Genomic DNA, 16,472 nt, shown 5'->3' with positions numbered 1-16,472 from the left:
CAAATAATGAGGACTGAGTATACATTTACCCCCATGCCCAATTTTTAGAAACATTTTGATAAAACTGAAGGTTACTGAATGGTTTTATAATTGCTTAACATTACCATATGATCCAGGCCAGCTTTGCCTCATAAAAAGCTAGGGAGAAGTGGTTTGCCATATAACTTAGTTCTAATACGCTGCATAATGAAAGAGACCTTTGATAATAATCCTGTAATCCTCCACGCAAGTGCCATATACTGCGTTTTGTTCCAGAATGTTTCTTTCTTAATTAAATCTTAGTTTCAGATGTGCATTTAGTTGCTTCATTCAAACAATCTAAAAACTGCTATAGGAACTATAGTGAAGTCAAATAATAAGTTATTCTTTTTCAGCAAGAGTATTATTTAACATACATAACTCCTACAGACTGATCCAAAGTTCACTGATGTCAGTGGGTTTTGGATCTTGTCTCTACAGTGCAACATACAAGTGTCTGGATAGGAAGACATTGGTACTTACACGGCCCCCTTTTTCAGGGAAACATTCACATCCCCTACTACAGTCTCTTCCTCCACATGGTCCTGTGTAAGATTTTCCACCCTGAAAACAGAATGCACACAAAAATGTTAAATGAAGTCAGCTACAGTACATAGGAGAAAATAGTAAAACATATACTTGGAATGGTAAGCTCACTGGGAGTTGTCCCAAGCAAAGACTAGGCCTTCTTAATCCATTCATTCCAAGGAGGAGGATTAGTAGATTTCCAGTTCCTAGTTATACACATTTTAGCAAAAACCATAACAGCCTAAAAAAGCATTGAGTCTAAATTTTAGGAAATTTCAAAACTGTCATTAGGGGATTAACACTACGAACTACTGTGACAAGATTTTCTACACGGATATAGAATTTCTAAATGTTGTTATAACTCCACATTGTGAGTAGTATGTCTCATACATCTTTTTGATGCCTCCAGCAAACATCTGTATTACATAAGCACAGCTGCTGAATTCTTTGGGGGGGTATTGTATAAGTCATGTATATCAATGCAGTGGGCCATTCAATACCTGGTATTAATTGTTATTGTATTGTCAAGACATATCCAGTATAGTCTAAGTTTTATTGCATGCAATAATTTAGATTCCCAAAGCAAACACCCACATTTGTTGTGAGGCTCTCATGGCTCTCATACATTTAAGTTCCTTTTTTGTTAGTTTTAAGGCATACAAGATTTAAATTAATTTGGATTCAAAGTTTTCCCCAAGTTTGATGAAACCTGATAGCTAAATTGATAAAATGTGTCCTAGGAACTGAAATTGTGTCTTCAGCTTCCCAAAAGATTTCATATTTGTTTCAGAAAATAATCTCCCAGACATAATACTCCCCCACTTCATTCACGGAATTCTGCACCATTTGAGAAGGAGAATATGTTTAGACTATACCATACAGGAGTGACTAAGTCATGGCCATTTTGTAATCACTAACAACAAAGAGTTTTTCTCTTAATTGGTGGTGTGGGTTTGAATTTGGTAAACATTATTGCTAAAAAGAAAATTCACTGGAAATTTGGAAGCTGGTATATTTGTTTACTTGTGGGGAAAAATGCAGTTGTTTACACATGTATTGGAAAATGTTCAGGGGCTATGGTTTATGTGACATCCTTCCTTCCAGCTTTTAATTTGAAAGTTGGAACAATACTCATAGCTAAAGTGGTGACACCAATTGTTTGCTTCCATAATTTTAGGAAGTTTTTAATTTCCTTTTCCTCTTTTTTATGTCCTTTAAGTAGAAAAATTCTTGGGATAACCAAAAGAAAAATCTGGAAGGTGTACCTAGAAGGTAGAGAACCCAATGGGAAAATGTTTGAGACTGACCCTAATTTTCCATTCTGGATTATGGTTGGGCTCTTCTTGCTTGGGTTTGGCTTTTTGTACTTCTGAGTTTTAGAGGTAACATTTTCCACTTTTCCATCTATAAATGTTTATAATTCACTGACGTAGTGTTACTGCATTGTCATTTATTTTGAAATTATTATGAAATTGTAACATAAGGTTCCCCCCCCAGTGTTTAAGTGTAAATTTGTAAAAAAATTCTTGTTAAAAGGTTACGTAAACAATGCTATATATATATATACACACACACACACACATACACACACGATGGAAGGGCAATCAAGTTAGAGTATGACATAAGACATTGTCATTCAAAAAGCCCCAAACTCTAGGGACAAAAGTTTAGAGATATACAAAGTATTTTTTATTTGATTTCTATAATTTTTGAGAAAAATGTATTTAATTGTTTATGTGAATAAACCTGACTTATTGAAAACTGAGCTGACTATCTTAAAACTGTGTTAACAATTAAATGACATTTCAGGAGCTTGTGCAATTAAATTGAAGGTAAGAACCAAAGCTGTAGCTTAAAATTCAAGAAGTCTGCTGAAGAACAATCTGAGGTCAGAGGTGGCATTAATCTCTCATATCTTGGTGATGGTCTAGGACAATGGTTCTCAACCAGGGGTCCGAGGGCTGCTGGAGGGCCATGAGCAGATTTCAGGGGGGCTGCCAAGCAGGGCCAGTGTTAGACTTCCTGGGATCTGGGGCAGAAAGCTGAAGCCACACTGTGTGGGGCTGAAGGCCCAGGCTCCCAGCCCTGCCACCTGGGGCTGAGGCTTGAGCAACCTAGCTTTGTGCGGCCCCCTCTGGTGTGGGGCCCCAGGCAAGTGCCCTGCTTGCTACACCCCAATGCTGGTCCTGGCTTTTATATGCAGAAAAACAGTTGTGGCACTACCCAGCCATAGAGTTTTTTTAGCATGGGGGTGGGGTGGGGGGTGGGAGCCTCAGAAAGAAGAAGTTTGAGAACCGCTGGTCTAGGAAGTTTCTTGCAATTTCTTGTCATTAAATAGCAACTATTATCTTAAGGCAACCATATTCTTTTGAAATCCTAAGTCTTGGTACAGTGAAGATTAATTACAGAAAGTGCTTTGAGATCTTCAGGTGGAAGGTATTACACCATAAGTGCAGGGTGTTTTTATTCGTACAAATATATTCACTCAATAGCCAAGAGAGAGTTTTTACAGTGTCTAAACACAGTCAGACCAAGGTACAGTGAGAATTATAGTTTGTAATCAAGTTAAATCATTTATTGATCAAGTTTTATTGTTTAGTCATTACTACTAATCCTTCAGCTCTTCATTATTTAAACTGATTCTAAGTCATTTTCTTCATCACTAGTCATTAGCTATCATATGCATTACACATTAATGACTTTGGCTTTGCACAGTTATATCATTGAAAGGTTGATTTATTTGAGCATTATTCTTCAACTCTACATTGAGCTCTGTTGGGATACTCACATGAGTAAGGGCTCAGTGTGAGTAAGGACTGCAATATCAGACCTAATGAGTATGCAAAAGCAATGACAGACTGGAGTTACAGACTGGGTTAGTATGTACTGGATATTAGACACACAAATAATTTCCCATGGTATGTTGAAGACCATTTAAAAATAAGTAATTTAAGGTTAGAGTGATCTTTTCCTTATACTATATGCAGAGCAAGCAGTGAAATTCTTTTGGAGTGTATTGTGCTCTCCTTAAGTGCAGGTGATTCCTACTAATGTCAATGGGAGTTACATATGTTTGGAGAAGGGAATGGAGTTAATGTGTAACATTTTGCTGCAGATGAAGATAGACTTTACTATTTATGTACAAATAAGAGAATGTGAAACTGCCAGTAATGTCTGTGAACCTTGTGAATAAAACATTAGCATATTTAATATTAATCAAATGTATGTAAAAACGAAAGTATAAAGCTCATGTGTCCCAAAACAAAGAATATTTTGTCCTCTCTGTTCTCAGACGTTTTGTCCCAAGACAATATTTCTTATGCCAGTGCATGTCCAGCCAACAAAAGGCAATTCTCTGCAGAGAATTTGGAGAGACTTTCAGTTTTGACCTGAATCCGGTTTTCTCAAGCAAAAATCATTAAAACAACAACAAACACTCACTAACCATTCAAGCTTCTGTATGTATTAATTATTTTTTTTATTGCTAGCATTTAACACAAAATAATCCACTTAAGTCATTGTCATCCCTGGATGCCCATTCAAACCCCTAACAGTTGGTATTCTGACAGAGAACAAAGCCAAACACAGAACAAGGCTCCCAGTACAATTCTACTAGTATATCAAAACCAGGAAATATAGGCCATTTCCTTACATGCAGCTTTAAAAATTAAGGAGATTATAATCAAAATATTGCAATATGCTATCAACAGATTCTGCATGCCCCATATTGTCTTTGATACTATTGCAGAATTTCATGTTATACCTCGTTATACAAAAAGAAGTTATAAGAGAGTCTCTCTCTCAACAGGGTCTGATGGACAGATGACTGGCAACTGCTACAAGGGAGGGGCACTTTCACAGACCATTTAGTATCCTATGAAAGCCACAAGAGAGCTGATAACATTCATTGTTTGGAGGCTGTATGCAGGACGGGCTCCAGGCCCCAGGTGAATATCTGAGTGTTTGTTTGTTATGAGTAGCTGAGTGTTCGTATCTGAGTGTTTGTTGTGAGGACAGTTTGACAGTGTGCTTGATTGGTTGTTTGAAAAGGGCGGGAACTGGGAGTGCTTTGTTCCAGGTGAGCCTTAAGTGGGCCTGACTGTATAAAAAGCCAGTCAGCTGCGAACCAGCTGAGCAGCTAACAGAAGGAGTTTGCCTGGGAGTTCGCCTGGGGAGAGCCCACTGAGGCTTACATCTTGCCAGATTCTCTGAGTAATTACTGCAACTCCTGAGGAAGCTCGTAGAAGGAAGGTAATATGGATGGGGGGGGTGTTCAGCTGTTGTGACCTGCACTGGATGTGCTATGTTTGTCTTTCTTCCACAGGACAGAAGTGACTTTGTCTGTACAAAGTACAAGCTGGTCTCCATATTGGAAGAGAAGGTTCAAGGTCTGGAGCAACAGGTATCGACCCTGCGTTGCATAAGAGAAACTGAAGATTTCCTGGACAGACATCAGGATATGCTTCTACGGGCACAAGGTTCTGAAGATTCAGAGCAGGCTGCACACCGGGGACAGGAGGATGGTGAAGAAATTTCGCATCATGTGACCTCCAGAAGAAAAAAGGGGAACGTCCATGTACCAGCAACGCAGATACAGGTAAGTAACCGTTTTCACGTTCTCTCCACAGGTACTAATGCGGAGAGTGGACCAGATGATACGTCTGAGGGAAAGGAGCAGAAGGAGACTCCGCCGATTGGAAGGCATGGGATGCACTGTCCTAGGGTTGGGGGTTCCACGACCACCGCTCCCAAGAGAAGGAGGCGGGTGATGGTGGTCGGGGACTCTCTCCTCAGGGGGACTGAGTCATCTATCTGCCACCCCGACCGAGAAAACCGAGAAGTCTGCTGCTTGCCAGGAGCTAAGATTCGCGATGTGACGGAGAGACTGCAGAGACTCATCAAGCCCTCGGATCGCTATCCCTTCCTGCTTCTGTACATGGGCACCAATGATACTGCCAAGAATGACCTTGAGCAGATCACTGCAGACTACGTGGCTCTGGGAAGAAGGATAAAGGAGTTTGAGGCACAAGTGGTGTTCTTGTCCATCCTCCCCATGGAAGGAAAAGGCCTGGGTAGGGACCGTCGAATCGTGGAAGTCAACGAATGGCTACGCAGGTGGTGTAGGAGAGAAGGCTTTGGATTCTTTGACCATGGGATGGTGTTCCAAGAAGGAGTGTTAGGCAGAGACGGGCTCCACCTAACAAAGAGAGGGAAGAGCATCTTTGCAAGCAGGCTGGCTAACCTAGTGAGGAGGGCTTTAATCTAGGTTCACCAGGGGAAGGAGACCAAAGCCCTGAGGTAAGTGGGATACCGGGAGGAAGCACGAGCAGGAGCGCGTGAGAGGGGAGGGCTCCTGCCTCATACTGAGAAAGAGGGGCGATCAGTGGGTTATCTCAAGTGCCTATACAGAAATGCATGAACCCTGGGAAACAAGCAGGGAGAACTGGAAGTCCTGGCAAAGTCAAGGAAATATGACGTGATTGGAATAACAGAGACTTGGCGGGATAACTCACATGACTGGAGTACGGTCATGGATGGATATAAGCTGTTCAGGAAGGACAGGAAGGGCAGAAAAGGTCGGGGAGTTGCACTGTATGTAAGGGAGCAGTATGACTGCTCAGAGCTCAACTATGAAACTGCAGAAAAATCTGAGAGTCTCTGGATTAAGTTTAGAAGTGTGAGCAACAAGGGTGATGTCGTGGTGGGAGTCTACTATAGACCACCGGACCAGGGGGATGAGGTAGACGAGGCTTTCTTCCGGCAACTCGCAGAAGTTACTAGATCGCACGTCCTCGTTCTCAGGGGAGACTTGAATCACCCTGATACCTGCTTGGAGAGCAATACAGCGATGCACAGACAATCCAGGAAGTTTTTGGAAAGCGTAGGGGACAATTTCCTGGTGCAAGTGCTGGAGGAACCAACTAGGGGCGGAGCTCTTCTTGACCTGCTGCTCACAAACCAGGAAGAATTAGTAGGGGAAGCTAAAGTGGATGGGAACCTGGGAGGCAGTGACCATGAGATGGTTGAGTTCAGGATCCTGACACAAGGAAGAAAGGAAAGCAGCAGAATACGGACCCTGGACTTCAGAAAAGCAGACTTTGACTCCCTCAGGGAACTGATGGGCAAGATCCCCTGGATGAATAACATGAGGGGGAAAGGAGTCCAGGAGAGCTGGCTGTATTTTAAAGAATCCTTATTGAGGTTACAGGGACAAACCAGCCCGAAGTGTAGAAAGAATAGTAAATATGGCAGGCGACAAGCTTGGCTTAACAGTGAAATCCTTGCTGATCTTAAATACAAAAAATACAAGAAGTAGAAGATTGGACAAATGACCAGGGATGAGTATAAAAATATTGCTCGGGCATGCAGGAGTGAAATCAGGAAGGCCAAATCACACCTGGAGTTGCAGCTAGCAAGAGATATTAAGAGTAACAAGAAGGGTTTCTTCAGGTATGTTAGCAACAAGAAGAAAGTCAAGGAAAGTGTGGGCCCCTTACTGAATGGGGGAGGCAACCTAGTGACAGAGGATGTGGAAAAAGTTAATGTACTCAATGCTTTCTTTGCCTCAGTCTTCACGAACAAGGTCAGCTCCCAAACTACTGCACTGGGCAGCACAGCATGGGAAGGAGGTGACCAGCCCTCTGTGGAGAAAGAAGTGGTTCGGGACTATTTAGAAAAGCTGGACGAGCACAAGTCCATGGGGCCGGATGCGTTGCATCTGAGAGTGCTAAAGGAGTTGGCGGATTTGATTGCAGAACCATTGGCCATTATCTTTGAAAACTCATAGCGATTGGGGGAAGTCCCAGATGACTGGAAAAAGGCTAATGTAGTGCCCATCTTTAAAAAAGGGAAGAAGAGGATCCTGGGAACTACAGGCCAGTCAGCCTCACCTCAGTCCCTGGAAAAATCATGGAGCAGGTCCTCAAGGAATCAATTCTGAAGCACTTACATGAGAGGAAAGTGACCAGGAACAGTCAGCATGGATTCACCAAGGGCAAGTCATGCCTGACTAATCTAATTGCCTTCTATGACGAGATAACTGGTTCTGTGGATGAAAGGAAAGCAGTGGACGCGTTGTTCCTTGACTTTAGCAAAGCTTTTGACACGGTCTCCCACAGTATTCTTGCCAGCAAGTTAAAGAAGTATGGGCTGGATGAATGGACTATAAGGTGGATAGAAAGCTGGCTAGATTGTCGGGCTCAACGGGTAGTGATCAATGGCTCCATGTCTAGTTGGCAGCCAGTATCAAGTGGAGTGCCCCAAGGGTCGGTCCTGGAGCCGGTTTTGTTCAATATCTTCATAAATGATCTGGAGGATGGTGTGGATTGCACCCTGAGCAAGTTTGCAGATGACACTAAACTGGGAGGAGAGGTAGATATGCTGGAGGGTAGGGATAGGATACAGAGGGACCTAGACAAATTGGAGGATTGGGCCAAAAGAAATCTGATGAGGTTCAACAAGGACAAGTGCAGAGTCCTGCACTTAGGACAGAAGAATCCAATGCAATGCTACAGACTAGGGACCGAATGGCTCGGCAGCAGTTCTACAGAAAAGGACCTAGGGGTTACAGTGGACGAGAAGCTGGATATGAGTCAACAGTGTGCCCTTGTTGCCAAGAAGGCCAATGGCATTTTGGGATGTATAAGTAGGGGCATTGCCAGCAGACCGAGGGACGTGATCGTCCCCCTCTATTCGACATTGGTGAGACCTCATCTGGAGTACTGTGTCCAGTTTTGGGCGCCACACTACAAGAAGGATGTGGAAAAATTAGAAAGAGTACAGCGGAGGGCAACAAAAATGATTAGGGGACTGGAACACATGACTTATGAGGAGAGGCTGAGGGAACTGGGGATGTTTAGTCTTCAGAAGAGAAGAGTGAGGGAGGATTTGATAGCTGCTTCAACTACCTGAAAGGGGGTTCCAAAGAGGATGGCTCTAGACTGTTCTCAATGGTAGCAGATGACAGAACGAGGAGTAATGGTCTCAAGTTGCAGTGGGGGAGATTTAGGTTGGATATTAGGAAAAACTTTTTCACAAGGAGGGTGGTGAAACACTGGAATGCGTTACCTAGAGAGGTGGTGGAATCTCCTTCCTTAGAAGTTTTTAAGGTCAGTTTTAAGGTTAGAAGTTTTTAAGGTCAGTTTTTAAGGTGACAAAACCCTAACTAGGATGATTTAATTGGGGATCGGTCCTGCTTTGAGCAGGGGGTTGGACTAGATGACCTCCTGAGGTCCCTTCCAACCCTGATATTCTATGATTCTATGATTCCAAGCAGGTGCTTGGGGCGGCAGTCAGAAAGGGGCGGCAGTGATTCTGCGGCGGCGGCAATTCGGCGGCAGCTTCTCTGTTCCACCGTCTGCAGCGGCAATTCGGTGGTGACGGGTTTTTTCACTACTTGGGGAGGCAAAAACGGTAGAGCCGGCCCTGGCTGTATGGTTTACTTTCATTTAAAAGTTAGATTTGGCAATTATGCCATAGTAATCTCTCAATATTTGGAGAATTATTTACTTTTGCTGCCTCAATTTATAAAGCATTCTTGTCTCAGACTTTAGGCAGAGTTGAGTAACAAACGTACATGGCAGTCTTCTTATAAGAGATTTGTGATTTTCCATAAGAATTTTAACTTTGCATGGCTTTCATCCTAAATACATATTTTTAAAACAAACCAGACAGAATCCAGAAGGCACTGTTGTGACACATTCTGCTTAGTAAGACCTTTAAAAATGTCAGCCACACAATAAATTTTAAAAACTGCCTAGTTAAAAATGCCTAGTATAGATACTTGAGAAACTCTATGGGGGATCTCACCCATAGACAACAAAAGGTTGTATGCAAGCAGCATACTCCATAGCATTCTTCCCCCTTCTGTATCCCTGAAGAAGCCACTATGTGGACACTCCAGAGTTATGAGAAGCTGCATTCTGCTGAATTGTCCCTTGCAGGGAGATGATTACATATTAACTTAAAATGGGTGCTAAAAACATAAACAGGAAAATACATGTATGTTAAAATATGATGTAAACCAGTGTAAAAAGCCAATCAATACAGTAAAAATTTAAAACTTCTAATTTATCTTTGCTATTTAAGTTAGTTATTTCTGAAGCATATGTGATGCGATGGGAGAAAGAGACCAAGGGAGCAGTCCTTGGGCTCTGCGTAAGTGTACCAGCTTTCTGAAGACACCTTAAGATAAAGAGGACTTTCTTAGAATGCTGGGATATCCACAGATAGGAGAATAACATCCCCAGTAACTTCTGTATTTGGGGAGGGGTCTGGTCAACAGAACAATCTGGAGCTGATTCTGCTGCCTTTAGGACACATTTTTGATTTATACTGTGAGAGGGTCGGGCTAGATGGCTATAGGAGAGTAATTTTTTTTTTTGAAGCAAAAGATTTTTTTTTTATTTGTATAACACACTTACAAAGTAAAAACAGCAGCATACGCAATGTGTAACACAGCAACCAATCACAATTGTTTTCTCATTAGCTTCAGGGGAGGGAAGTGTTCAAGCTTGCCTGGGCCCAGAGCGGGGGGCTTCCTCAACTCTTGTGGTCTTCCACCCTTCCGAGTTACCTGGTGGCCCAGAGCGAGGGGGCTTCATCGACTCTTGTGGTCTTCCACCCCTTTGAGTTACCTGGCGCCACGCCCAAGTGTCACTAACAATTCCCTCCTCTGAAAGCACCCAACGAGAGGGGCAGGCTGTGGGGTGGACAATCCGGGGGGGAGGCACGTGCACCCATGTGTGAAAGGACCCCTCTAAGGTGGTGGTGTCCGCAGCAGCAATGGCTGGGGCTGTGGTCCCTTACTCTCTCCCCCAATCAAAGGGTCAGACAAAGGGACCTGGACGGGGACACCGAGCAGAGAACCTCGGACGGCGCCCACTGCTCCTCAACAGCATCAAGGGAGTCGGTGGACGCAACCCAGAGGAACTCTGCCCGGATACGTGAACGGACCGAGGATCGGAAAACGGCCCCACAGTCACAGGAAACTCCATCGGCCAACCTCCTCTCTCTGGTTTTATAGATGGCCATTTTAGCCAGGGCCAGGAGGAGGTTAACTAGGAGATCCCGCGACTTTGTGAGGCCACGGATGGGGAGTGCATAAATAAAAAGGTGAGGGGAAAAATGCAACCAAAAACGTAACAGGAGATTTGTGAGGAGCTAGAACAGGGGCTGCAGCCTGGCGCACTCCAAATATACGTGTGCCAGGGTTTCCCTCACACCACAAAAGGGACAAGTATCTGGGACGGGGGTGAACCGCGCCAAGTACATGCCCGTGCTCACAGCTCCATGAAGGAGCTGCCAACTGATGTCCCCGACAGGCCTTGGAACCAAGGTGGAATATAGGCTGGCCCACCTGGGCTGCTCACCCTCCAAAGGTGGCAGAAGGTCTCGCCACTTTGTGTCGGGGCGGGACACTAGGGTGAGGGCGTGAAGGGTATGGAGCACGAGCATGTATAGATGTTTCCTTGGTGCGGTTTGGAAGCATACCGGCTGCAGTTCATGCAGCCAGCTCGCAGTGAAGGGGTGAGGGGGTCGATTGGGTCTACGGGGCAGGGGTCCAATTAAAAGGTCCGGCAGGCCTGGGGTAGAGGGTGGGCAGGGCGTGCCCTCGAGCAGGACCCGGTTGAGGTAAGCTCGAGCAGTGGGCGGCAAAGCCTCCTGAAGTACTTGCCGGGGGGTGCGAGGTCTGGAGAGCCCCATGCGCCAGGCGAGCGTCAGGGGATCCAGCCAGTCTCCCCGGTCGTAGTCCAGGAGGTCTATGACTCTCGTGACTTCTGCCAGGATCAAGCTCTGGCGCACCGAGCGGGACTCCGCTACCTGCACACGGAGCTGGGGGTAGTGTAGCAGGGGATCCGCGAGGAGATCTACCCCCTTGGTGGCCGCCCCAGACCTGGTCGTTAAAAACAGTTTCCAAGTCCGGAGGAGGTCCTGGTAGAAGACCGGCAGCCCCGAGAGGTCTCGCGGAAGACCTCCCGGCCGGAGATAAAAGAGCTGCTGGTCATATTGGAGCCCTCAGATGCGGCGCAGGATGGTGTGCGCCAGTGTGCTCCACGCCAAACTGCCTGCACCATAGAGCAGCCTCTGTAGGGCCTTGAGGCGGAAGACACAGACCTGAGTGTGTAGACACTTCAGGCCCTGTCCTTCTTCCTTCAGGGGCAGATGAAGAACCCCTACAGGGGCCCAGTGCATTCCTGACCAAAAGAACCCCAGAATCGATGTCCGGAGGTTGGTCAGGAAACCCGGAGCCGGGACCAGGGTGTTGAGCTGGTACCAGAGCATGGACAGGACTAGTTGATTAAGCACCAGCGCTCTCCCTCGGAGGGAGAGAGACATCGGAGTAGTCCTGTCCATTTCCGGAGCCGCTCTATCACCCTGCCCTCTAAATTTTCCCAGTTTTCCGGAGGAGAGGGATGCGTGGCAGAAAGGTAAACACCGAGGTAGAGCAGCGGACCCGCGCACTACCGGATGGTCTGAAGCGTGGGTAGGAGGGAGCTCGCCTGCCGCCAGTCTCCTACCGCCAAGCCAGAGCTCTTGACCCAGTAGACCCGGGTGGAGGAGGCTGCCGAATAGATGGCCTGGCAAGCCTCCACCCGCGGCAAGTCGCCGGGGTCCTGGATCACGAGGAGCACGTCATGAGCGTACGCTGACAGGACCAGCTGCAGCTCCGGCTCCCGCAGCACCAACCCTGTCAACCTCCTGCGGAGGAGACAGAGGAAGGGCTCGATCGCCAGAGCGTACAGTTGGCCCGAGAGGGGGCACCCCTGCCGTACTCCTCGCCTGAAGCTGACCGGTTCGGTCAGGGTCCAGTTGAGCTTAACCAGACACTCTGTGGAAGTGTAGAGCACCTGGAGAAAACCCATAAACTGGGGTCCAAAGCCAAACTCCTGCAGAGTGTTCAGGAGGTACCCGTGGTCCACCCTATCGAATGCCTTCTCCTGATCTAGGAACAGGAGAGCGAACGACAGATTGTCTCTACGCCCGAGTTCCAAAAGGTCCCGAACCATAAATAGGTTATCAAAGATACTGCGATCTGGGACGGTGTAGGTCTGGTCTGGGTGGATCACGTCCACCAGCACAGACCCTAGCCGCAGCAAGATTGCTTTCGCTACGATTTTGTAGTCCGTGCTAAGGAGTGAGACGGGACGTCAATTTCGTAAATCGCGGAGGTCCCCCTTCTTCGGCAATAAGGCGAGCACAACTCGCCTGCACGAAAGAGGGAGGACCCCGCTCTGCAGAGCCTCGGCCCAGATGGTGACTAGGTCTGGGCCGAGGACGTCCCAAAACACACGGTAGAACTCCACGGTCAGCCTGTCCATGCCTGGAGACTTATTAGTGGGCATACGACAGAGGGCTTCCGAGAACTCGGCCAGAGTGAGAGGCAACTCTAGCCGGTCTCGGTTGCTCGCGCTGACTGTAGGGAGCTCCTCCCAAAGCACTCTGCAAGCGCTAGGGTCGGTTGGATCCGGGGAGAAAAGACTTGCGTAGAAGGCTTGGGCCCTCCCCCACATCTCCGCCAGTTCCGTGAGAGGGGTGCTGTCTTCTGCCAGGAGACGTGTTTCCCAGCCCCTCTCGTTTTCTCCATGGCACAGAAGAAGCGTGAGCCGTGATCCATCTCCCGAAGGAGGCGGATGCGGGATCGAACAAAGGCGCCCCGGGCCCGATGGTGCTCGAGGGCCCGGAGCTCCTCCCGCTTCTCCCGGCACGCTCCGCAGAGGAGCGGGTCTTCGGGGCTGGCGGCCAGACGCCTCTCCAGCTCTGAGACCTCCCGTTCCAACTGCTCTATTGCCACATTTCTCCGTCGGCTGGTGCCCCAGGTGTAGTTGCGGCAGAAAAGCTGGGCGCAGTTGCGACAGAAAAGCCGGGCGCGCACCTTCCCCAGGTCCCACCATCGCCGCGCCAAGGGAAAGCCATGCTGCTGCCCTCGCCAGGCCAACCAGAATTCCCAGAAGGACGTCACAAAGCCCTCATCCTCCAACAGGCTGCTGTTAAAATGCCAATAGGCCGGCCCCGGCGTCTCCGCACAGAGGGAGGCTGTCACGGTGGCTAGGTGACGGTCAGAAAATTGGGCCAACTGAATGCTGGAGGAGTGGGCTCGTGAGAGATGGAAGCGTGATAAATAAATGCGGTCCAACCGGGAGTGGCTCGACCGATGGGCCTCCACCCGGATAAAGGTGAATGTGGAAGTGTCATGCAGGTGGTGGTCACTCCAGATGTCCACTAGGGAGTGATGTTCAACTCTCTCCCGGAGGGTGTCCGCGGCGGCCAGGCTCTGCTTGGTCCCCGAGCGGTCTTGCTCCTTGAGGGTGGTATTAAAATCCCCTCCCAGGACAAGGCACTCGTGAGAATCTAAGGTGCCGAGGAAGGCGGACACCTGCTGATAAAATTGCAGCCGCTCCGGGCCCAATGTCGGGGTATAGACGTTAACGAGGTTAACCACGAGCCCCTCTGTATGGACCCGGAGATGCAGCAGGCGACCCGGCACGGCCTTGGTGACCCCTAGCACCTCGGGCCGTAGGTCGGGGGAGAACAGGGTCGCCACTTCAGCCTGCCGAATCGTGGAATGGCTAAAGTAGACCCTGTCCCCCCACTCCAGCCGCCAACTGTCTTCGGCAGTCGGATCCGTATGGGTCTCCTGCAGGAAAATCACAGAGTACCCTCCCTCTCGAAGGAAGGAGAGCACCTGGGACCTGCGGAGAGCCACCCTACAACCCTGGCTGTTCAACATTGCGATGGTGAGAGGTGTCATGGGGGGCGCCGGAGGGGATTCTCACTGGCAGGGATGCTCGCATCCCCCAGCGGGCCGCGCAACAGTACTTGACCTATCCCGTAGGTGAGTAATTGGTCACAGAAGACGCGGACCCGCCAGTAGGCCGCAGCATCCTCCTTCCCCATCCCTTTACCTTCCCCCATGAGGGCCCTTGTGGCCCAGAGCATTTGAAAAAAATCCCCCCATCGCTGGAGAGCAAGCTGTACCTTGTTGTGGGAGCCACAGACATCCTCTAAAAACTTCCGCAGCTCTCCTCGCAGCTCATGGGGGGGTGAGGTTACGGTTTCCCGGTTGTTCTCGGCGGGGCCCTTGGTGCAGCCCTGTGGCCCACTAAAACGGACAAGCAGGGTGCGGACCCCTGACAGGGTGCCTGATGGGCTGGAGGTTCTAGGCCCGCCCCAAGCTCTGGGGCCATAGGGGGCGGTGGAGGGAAGATAGCAGCTCCTAATGGGTCGGGGCAGGAGAACACAAAGGCCGCTCCCTGGGGGTCATCAGTTGGGAAAGGGAAGGAGACAGCCCCGGTGGCGGCAATAACATTGCAGGAGGTAAATTGGATGGGGTAGGGGCAGAGGCGAGGTTCTGGGTTTTGGGAGGCAAGCAGCTGGATGGTGGCGCCTCCCGATCAGACTTGAGGGTTGAAGGGGTAGGGAGGGAGCTCTCAGTGATACCGGGCGCAGGCTCTATGGTGGATTTAGCGGCCACAGCATCAGGAGGTGGATTATCTTCTATTGGGTCCCCGCCCGGGAAGGAAATCTATTGCTCCGCACCAACGGGGGGTGCCCCTGGCGACTCGTGTCCTGGCCGCGTGGCGCCGGCTGTCACCTGAGCAGGCTCGATGGTAGTCAGCGGGGTGCCATCAGCGGCCGGGTCAATGGAGGAGTCCAGGGCCTCCTCAGAGGTGGGAGCAGAAGCAGCAGTTAGGGGGAGGGAGCATGGGGAAAAGAGGGGTGGAGTGAGGTCACCCAAATCGAGGTTTGGTGGCAAAAGGTCGTCCTCCCCCTGGGTGACCGGGGTCAGATCTAGGGCCTCGATCTCCTCAAACATGGAGGAGAGGACACTTCTGTCGCCCCGGGGTTCTCCCCGCTGGCACCTACCACGACGGTTGCCTCGGGGCTCACAGGGGCTTCGGGTAGCATCAGGACAGAAGGGGCTTCCTCGAGGGTCTCGGAGGGGAGGGTCTCCCGTGGAGGGGAGACACTACCTTCCGGTGCTACCTCGTCTTTCCCGGCTGACATTGGTGGATGGGAGACTCGTGGGCAAAGCAGAAGGTTCGGCATTGGTGCCCCCCTTCCTGATCTTCCGGGGGGCCTCCGCCTCAGTTAGATGAGGCGGAGCTTGAGCCTTCCGCTTGCCTCGCTTCCCCTGGACTAGGGCCCAGCCCTCCATGTCATCATCTGGGGGCTGGTTAGCAGGGGTCATGTCAGGGGGTAAAGGCGATGGCTCAGGGACTTGGGGGGGGGATGGTGGGGCGGCATAAGGGTGGGAGGATTCTCCCTGGGGCAGGCTCTCTCCCATGTCTGGTGGTATCTCTGCCATACCCTTCTCCATAGGCCCCACCAGACTGTCAGCAGCGAGGGCGGGGCTCTCCCGCTCGTCTGGGCGTTGTAGGGGAGGTGCCCCTTGGGCCTGAGCGGGAGAAGTGGTGGTTCGAAGAGGAGGGAGGGCGGGTTCGGGTATCGGGTGGCCAGGGGCGTCGGCAATGATGGGGCTGATGTCCTGCCGGGTCTCGGGGATCCCAGATGCCCCTCCTTGCCGGGCAGAGGTAGCACCGGGCTTCCCCCGTGGAGAAATACACCTGGTAACGGGTCCCCTTGTGGGGGACTAGGAAGTACCCCTCAAGCGTCTCTCCGTCATGCGCTGCCGATGGCAGTAGAAGCTGCACTTGCCAGCCGAAGGAAAAGATGTGATGGAGGGTGGGGTCCTTGCAGCCCAACGGGAGAGGGCTGATGACAGAAACAGGTTTCCCCAGGGTGGAAAGGGCGGGTAACAGGGCAGCACTGGGGAGAAAAGGAGGGACAGAGGTCAGGACCAGGCGGACGCCCAGCTCCTCTAGTGGCTCTAGGGGGACAAACACCTCCCCCACCGCCTCCTGGGCGGCAGCCTCCGATGCTAAGAAGAAGACGACCTTTCCATACATTTTGGAGGCCGCCACAAT

General features: G+C 49.6%; 1 protein-coding gene across 2 annotated transcripts in view; it reads right to left on the bottom strand.

Moving 5' to 3' along the window:
* Positions 1–16,472, bottom strand: part of COL4A2 (collagen type IV alpha 2 chain) — a 245,114-nt gene that overhangs the window by 180,176 nt on the left and 48,466 nt on the right. For both annotated transcript variants that reach the window (XM_048855079.2, XM_075129799.1), the window contains exon 4: positions 502–582. In XM_048855079.2, coding sequence (XP_048711036.2) covers positions 502–582 — 81 coding nt within the window. The remainder of the gene's footprint in view (positions 1–501; positions 583–16,472) is intronic.

The sequence above is a fragment of the Caretta caretta genome, chromosome 1, assembly GCF_965140235.1.
Source record: "Caretta caretta isolate rCarCar2 chromosome 1, rCarCar1.hap1, whole genome shotgun sequence".
Taxonomy (NCBI): Eukaryota; Metazoa; Chordata; order Testudines; family Cheloniidae; genus Caretta; species Caretta caretta.
Note: the sequence above shows the minus strand (reverse complement) of the source record. Positions and strands in the feature narration are given on the sequence as shown.